Source organism: Pan paniscus, chromosome 6, assembly GCF_029289425.2.
Source record: "Pan paniscus chromosome 6, NHGRI_mPanPan1-v2.0_pri, whole genome shotgun sequence".
NCBI classification, from domain to species: domain Eukaryota; kingdom Metazoa; phylum Chordata; class Mammalia; order Primates; family Hominidae; genus Pan; species Pan paniscus.
The window spans coordinates 111,722,311-111,729,651 of NC_073255.2; the positions used below are offsets into that span (position 1 = coordinate 111,722,311).

The window sequence follows — 7,341 nt, forward strand, 5'->3', positions numbered from 1 at the left end:
GTAATTTTGCATATTTAATTTGTAATTAAATATGTCAATCTTGCTATGAAAACATAAGAATTTAGAAAAATTGTTTTATTACAGAGAAAGAAAAAACCTATTTCATTGGAATGACCATATTTAATCAATGATAATTTACTGGTGAAATTTAAATTATTAAATTTATGCATGGTTTCTCATGCATGGTTTATATAAATAAACACCTTAAACAGTATAAACATTTGAAAAACTTTACTTTCCTTGGTTTTTTATAAGTTTAGTGGTCTCCAACCCACAATGTCTTAGGAAATAATTTAACAATAGGAAAACCCTTAAAACCATCTATCTCTATGTAAACACAAACATATACATGTGAGTGGGGATTGGTAGATAAATAGATAGAAATTGCTTTCCCAGAGGAGAACATTTCTGGCTTTAATAAATTGATTAGCATTTTAAATCAGTCAAGAAAGTTAAGATATTTTAAATAAATCCCCTTATTCATTCATTGTACTGCAATCTAACACAATAAAATGGGAGTAATATTTTTAAAGTGTTGTTAATCTGCGACTTTGTCTTCTTGGGACTAAAATATAATCCAACTTTTAAATGCAAAATGAGTTTTATTTGCTAGTCCTTTTTATTCTCAAATATGTTAAAAGCACATGATTATATTGTCTTATGTTGTTTCAGTTATGATCGTCTTCTGAAATCAGGAATACGACCCCAAGAAATGAGTGAGTCATATTTGCTTTTATATCTTATGCATTGCAAGAATTCAGTCTCACAAACAGTTGAACCATAAATTAAAAATGGTAGACTCACATTTGAATAGCAGCTAGTTATATATAAAAAACATCCAAATTTTTTAAAAAGTGACTTGTATTAATAAAAACTGGTGAATAAATCACTAATGATTTGTTTCCTCATGCTGTCATATTATTCTTCAGATATAACCATAAAGGCAAATAAGCCATAAAGACAAACAAGATGACACATTAAGAATGTTTAAAATTGCTTCTTCCGAATTTTCCGGATTCTACTGGCAAAGCGAAGCTTTGGCATCTTCTTTTTCTTTTTCAAAGCTAAAATCAATAAAACAACAATGAAAATCATACATCTCCAGTCTGTAGGCTCACTATAAATCACTATTTCTGATAAGGTTATTGAGCTCACTTCATCTTATTTTTAAGGACTGTGAAGTCAAAACTCATTATACACTCAGTTAATAATATTTTACCTTTAAGATATGAAGATACAGCTACTGTCTACTGCAGCTAGCCAGTAAAAGCATTTTGACAAAACTGATTAACACTACGGAGATACTTATGTAGAAGTAGTCTAGAAATGGCAATTTGCTATTAGTAAAATGGATAAATAAAAATATAATTTTTCTGATAAGTTATTTATAAAGTTTATCTAAAGGTGGAATAAGAAAACATTCACTACCTTTTGCACATGCACGTTTGCAATCCTCCCTGCTAACAAAGTTATTGTCATTCCCTCCACAGCCAGTATAGGTGAAAGCATCACAGGTTCTGTATCTTGGATTAAAATAATAGCGAGTCACATTGGCAGAGCACAGTCCCTCATCTTTTGGACTGTAGCAAAATGATGGAACTTTATAAAAAAGAGAAGAAAATTAGAAATGTTATAATACCAGAATTTTTAAATTATGGTGATTACTGAAGTAACTGAAGAAAATCTAATCCCATAGAAGCCTCAGTCTGAATCCAAAATATCATACTAAACCTTTAAAAAGATGTGCTTCAAATTGCAGGTAAGCTTACATGCTATATTTTGGTAATTCTAAATTTTTGTAAACTGGATAGAATTTCTTCTGAAGCTACATCTTTGTATGCTTTAAATGTAAAAAGAAGTTAAACCCAAATACCAGATATGGTTAGGTAAAAATGGGGTAAGTTTCAAGGACAATATGTGGCATGATTTGGTAAATTTTGTCGTGTTGGTAGTTTTGCTTTAATGTTTTTAACAGCTCTCATTCCATTATTAATCAATAATATATGCATACTAATTTCCAGGTAACCACTGGAGCAAACATTTATATGTACACAAACGAGAACATCCACAGTAACCATCACCACATTAACTCAAGATTTTGCATATTCAACACAGTACAGCTATAAAGCTTTATCAAATTCTCTGCCAAAGCAAGTTTTCCTTGTTTGTTGAACTTTTCAAAAATCTCTGTGTCTGGGGGAAATGCCTGTATTGTCTCCCTCTGCAAACATTAAATACTACACAAGAGACTATCATTTCAAGGATTCAGGGGTGGTGGTGGGAGAGGTAACAAATGGATAGGACAGAAACGTGTGGAGATGTTTGTGCTGCAATTTGCAACTACTGAAGAATACAGAAATCTAACCGAAAACTTTAGAAAGAAATTTTCAAGTTTCACCATCTTAATTCTGTATATATTCCACTATCTCACATGTATAACTGATTGTGTACAAATCTGAGATCATAACATTCATTAATGAATACTTTAATCTTTTATGCATAAATTGAGTAGCTGAGAAATAGTTCTAAAGAAACAATTCAGGGCTGGGCGTGGTGGCTTACACCTGTAATCCCAGCATTTTGGGAGGCCGAGGTGGGCAGATCATGAGGTCAGGAGATCAAGACCATCCTGGCTTACACGGTGACACCCCGTCGAAAGAAAAAAGAAAGAAAGAAAGAAAGAAAGAAAGAAAGAAAGAAAGAAAGAAAGAAAGAAAGAAAGAAAGAAAGAAAGAAAAGAAAGAAAGAAAGAAAGAAAGAAGGAAGGAAGGAAGGAAGGAAAGAAGGAAGGAAGGAAAGAAAGAAAGAAAGAGAAAGAAAAAGAAAGGAGAGAAAGGAAGGAAGGAGAGAAAGAAAGAGAAAGAGAAAGAAGAAAAAAGAAAAAAAAAATTAGCTGGGCATGGTGGCGGGCGCCTGTAGTCCCAGCTACTCAGGAGGCTGAGTCAGGAGAATCGCTTGAACCCGGGAGGCAGAGGTTGCAGAGAGCCGAGATTGTGCCACTGCACTCCAGTCTGGGCGACAGGGCGAGACTCCGTCTCAAAAACAACAAATCAGAAGAGGCAGAAAGCAAAAATTTGAATCATGGCTTTGTCACTTTCCAGTCCTAAGAACTTGACAAGTCACTAACTTGTCAAGTAATGTGAAATCATGAGAATGCACATGTTAATTTCGCATCAAATTGAGTTTTTTCCACCCAAATGTCTTTTCAAAAAAGTGAAATAGAAATACATAAAAATCGTATTTACTTTTCTTTGGTGCACAGAAGCCCATACAAGTAGCTTCATCTGGAAACCTGTTCTCAATCCGGTTCCGGTGACACCCACCGGAAAAGAATTTTTCACATGTCATGGAACTTAGATTAAAGAAATACTTTTCTGTGGACCCCTCACACTGGTCGTCCACACTCACTTGCAGCCGGCAAACTTTGGGAACTTCTAGGAAAAGGAGGGTAATAGAACAATGTTAGTCAAAAGTAGCCTTCTTATTAAACCATCACTGTATTTTCAGCAACATTTTGTGGGGGGAGAGAAGTTGTATTAGTGTTGGGATAGTAAATACCCAGAATACTCCCATGAATCCAGATATTTACTTTTTTTTTTTTCTAACAGTGTATTCAGAGCTGACTCAGCTGTGACGTATCTTTCAAGTTCAGTAGAAAGACTCTGTTTTCTCTGGGTGTTCTCTGATTGTACATATGCAGTGAATCAAAGCTTATTCATATGAATACGCATTTTCCCCTGGCACAGTTCCTTGAATGGAAAAGCCCCATGTTCTCTTACAGGCCTTAACCGATATAATTTAAAAATTAAAAATAAATTAAAATATAACAGTATTATGAATCTCCACCATATCCCGCAACTAATCCAACACGTTTGGGTATCGGGACAAAAGTAGAGTTATTTAATGAGCTAAGTCACACTTCAATAATAAAATCCACTAGAAATATTTCAGATTGATGGATAATTGACAGAAGGAAATGATGTACTCCAGGAGAGATAAAAATCATAGGTTTGGAATTAATGAAAAATACAGAGAAGCACTTACGTTGTACCTAACACGTTATTCTCTTGCATTTATTATACCCCATGGTGAGGGAACAAATCTTTCCCTGAGTCCGCACAGGCACTGAATTATGATCAATGTCAGTTGGGAGACAGGAAATGTGTTAGTGGTTGTAAATTTGTGATTAATTTTAAGAAACTGAAAACCATGAGGTTTGCTTAACACTTGAGAAAACCCAGGCTAAAACTTCCTGTAGAAAGCGAGACGTGGGAAACTGGCGAAGTTGCTACCAGCCGCCGGCGCAAGGAGCGCGAGAGTCCTGGGTGCGCGCAGGGCACTTACTTTCTATCCGCCAGCAAGCCTCGTCGCAGGCCTCCCAGGTGTAGAAATTGTTGGCGTTGCCCTCGCAGCCCCCATACAGGAACTGGCGGCAGCTCTGCGTGTACCTGTCGTAGTAGTAACGGAGAAGTAGGGCCCGGCAGGGTCCGTAGTCTAGGGGCAGGAGACAGATCTCCGCGTTATTTCCTGAAGAAGGGGCAGAAGGAGAGCAAAAGAGAGGGAAAGTGGTCAGGCGTAGCTCCTAGGAGGAAAGAGCATCCCGGGGAGTTCTGTCCCCTTCCGAGCGGAGGGGCCTCTGCAGAGAAAGTGCAAACTTGGGAGCGAGTCCCCCCTGCCAGCGGAGCGCGCGGCAGGGACCTGGAGAAAGCGAGGCTTGGAGGGCGCCTACACGGGGCCCCATGGCCCGCTGCTCCCTCTCCGCCGGTTGGGGAGAGAGGCTCCTGGAGCGGCCAGATACCTGTTGGCTCCTGAGCAGCATCGCCCAGTGCAGCCTCCGTCAGGAAAAGCAGCAGAATCGACAGCCCCAGGGGGCGAGCGGGGTCCATGGTGCAGGGGTCGGGCGGCCAGCTGGGCAAGGCGTCCGAGAAAGCGCCTGGCGGGAGGAGGTGCGCGGCTTTCTGCTCCAGGCGGCCCGGGTGCCCGCTTTATGCGGGGCGAGCGTCCGGCCGACCCCCGCCGGGGCGGAGCCTGAGGGGTGGCTGATTCATGCACGGGGACTGTCACCCCGCCGCCCCCGCGCTGCAAACTGTGTAAGAGGGAGAGGAATTCCCCGCCAAGTTGAAAAGTTGAACCTGCCTCCCAAACTTTCTCCTGTAGTCCAGACGGGGACGCCCTGAGGGAGCGTTTGTGTCAGTAATGGGAAATCTGCAAGCTAGACGGAAATGACCTGCTAGTGATTGCGCTGTAAAGAAGCCGGAATCCACCTCGTGAAGGCATGAAGTTCAGGTATTTGAAGGGCTGGTGGAGAGAAAGTGCGGAGTTCTTGGGTCAGAGCGGAGCGGGATTCGTTGCAATGTACCTTCAGATTAGATTAGAAATGTAAATAAGTGTATATTTATATTTATACACACAGATTTCAATCGAGTTCTAATTTACATTTAATACAGGCTTATAATATATCGTAGGTGGACAGTTTGATAAATTTTGACAACTGTGTAACCACCAATAAAGAATTAGAACATTTTGGCTGGGCGCGGTAGCTCGCGCCTGTAATCCCAGCACTTTGGGAGGCCAAGGCGGGTGGATCACCTGAAATCAGGAGTTCGAGACTAGCCTGGCCAACATGGCGAAACCCCGTCTCTATTAAAAACACAAAAAATTAGCCGGGCGTGGTGGCGGGCGCCTGTAGTCCCAGCCCCTCGGGAGGCTGAGGCAGGAGAATGGCTTGAACCCAGGAGGCGGAGGCTGCAGTGAGCCCAGATGGCGCCACTGCACTCCAGTCTGGGCGGCAGAGTGGAACTCCGTCTCGAAACGAAGAAAAAGAAGAAGAAGAAGAAGAAAAAAAAAGAGTTAGAACATTTCCATCACTCCAGAAAGCTCCTGCAGACTTTTTCCTAAATCAATCCTTCCATCCTTAGGCCAGGGGCAAACACTCTTCTCATTTCGATTACCATAGATTAGATTTGCCTATTCTTGAATTTCATATAAACGGAATTATAAAGTATTCACTGTGTAGTATTTCTTTCTCACACTTCCTGTTTTTGAGATACGCCCAGGTCACTGCATCAATAGTCTCTTTTAATTCTTGCGTAGTCCAAGGTATGAATTTACCAAAACGTATGAATATCCCACAATGTATAAATATGTTGCTGTGTGTATCAATAGTCTGTTCCTTTAAATCATTGAGTAATATTCTAATATATCACAAATGTCTTATTACTGGAATTTGTGTTGTTTCTAGTTTGTTTGGGGGCTCTTATGAAAAAAGCTGCTTTGTGTGGACCTGCAATTTTTATTACTCTTGGATAAAATACTTAGAAATGTTAGACACTGCCAAAGGATTTTTTCAAGATGATTGTACCATTTTACACCCCAACCAAGCATGTATGAAGCTATGTTTTTGTATGTATCTATGTTTTTGGAGATGAACCATAGCAGCCCAGAGAGATAGCCTTGGGGAGTTCTGAAGATTTGACCAGATCAGTGTATTCCCACACATTTCCTAATGTCAGTACATCCATTAAAGTTCCCTGTTCCTTTGACATATTAGCTTGTGATCCACTTTTTTTTAAATACAAACAATTACCTACAGTGAAATTTTACATAAAATATTAAAGATATTTTTGAAGACATTTTAATATACTTGTCTTCCCTTCCCCTTTTCTCTTGTTGTATTCAACATTCTCAAGTAAATAATTATTCTTGACTTCTGAGGATACTGGGGGTAGTTTACAGAAGTTCTCTTTCAAGTTTTCAGGAAGCCCTGAAAAGTATAGGACACACTTGCTCAAAGTGGGTTAATAATCTGAGGTATTTTGCACATTATATCCTTGTGCCAGTTTTCAGTCATTCTGATGTCATGTTACAAGGTCACAGTCCTAGGAAAACCAGCCTGATCTGGAAATGCTGTCAGCTTTGATTAGCAGATGTCTATGATTAAGAATGATAGTTGAAACTATAAGGATAAATGTTTAATTATCACCTCTCCAGTAGGGAAAAAAAAATGGGATGGGGATGCTTTGTATAGTTAACTGATTTCTGTGGTGTAAATGTGCTCACTAAGGTCAATTTCAAGCTGCCACTGCAGAATCACTGAATGCCGAGGTGGGAAAAGATCTCCAAGAGCCAGAGCTCCCCATGGCCAAAATCTGTGTGAGCTGGCTCTAATGCACCAACCACTGAGACAGACAGCCAGTTTTGGAATGACACATTCAGAGTAAAGTCAGATTAGACCCTCCCAGTTCCTTCAAAATATTATTAGGGGAGGGAATTTTACCACTCATTTACCGAGAATCATATTCAGGAGAAAAGTTGACTCAACTTCAAACTTACCTATATCTA

General features: G+C 39.8%; 1 protein-coding gene across 2 annotated transcripts; it reads right to left on the reverse strand.

The window, feature by feature from the left end:
• Window positions 1-214: 214 nt before the first annotated feature.
• TFPI2 (tissue factor pathway inhibitor 2) lies at window positions 215-5,286 on the reverse strand. 2 transcript variants are annotated; one of them, XM_055114717.2, is made up of 5 exons: window positions 4,799-5,112; window positions 4,345-4,527; window positions 3,246-3,434; window positions 1,429-1,523; window positions 215-1,064 (listed from the first exon to the last, which is right to left on the reverse strand). In XM_055114717.2, the coding sequence occupies exons 1-5, from the start codon at window positions 4,884-4,886 to the stop codon at window positions 1,059-1,061; spliced, it is 561 nt and encodes a 186-aa protein (XP_054970692.1). In that variant the 5' UTR covers window positions 4,887-5,112; the 3' UTR covers window positions 215-1,058. The 2 variants fall into 2 exon arrangements, with proteins under 2 accessions (XP_054970692.1, XP_003809768.1); XM_003809720.8 differs by having other exon boundaries at window positions 597-1,064; window positions 1,429-1,599; window positions 4,799-5,286.
• Between the last annotated feature and the right edge of the window lie 2,055 nt (window positions 5,287-7,341).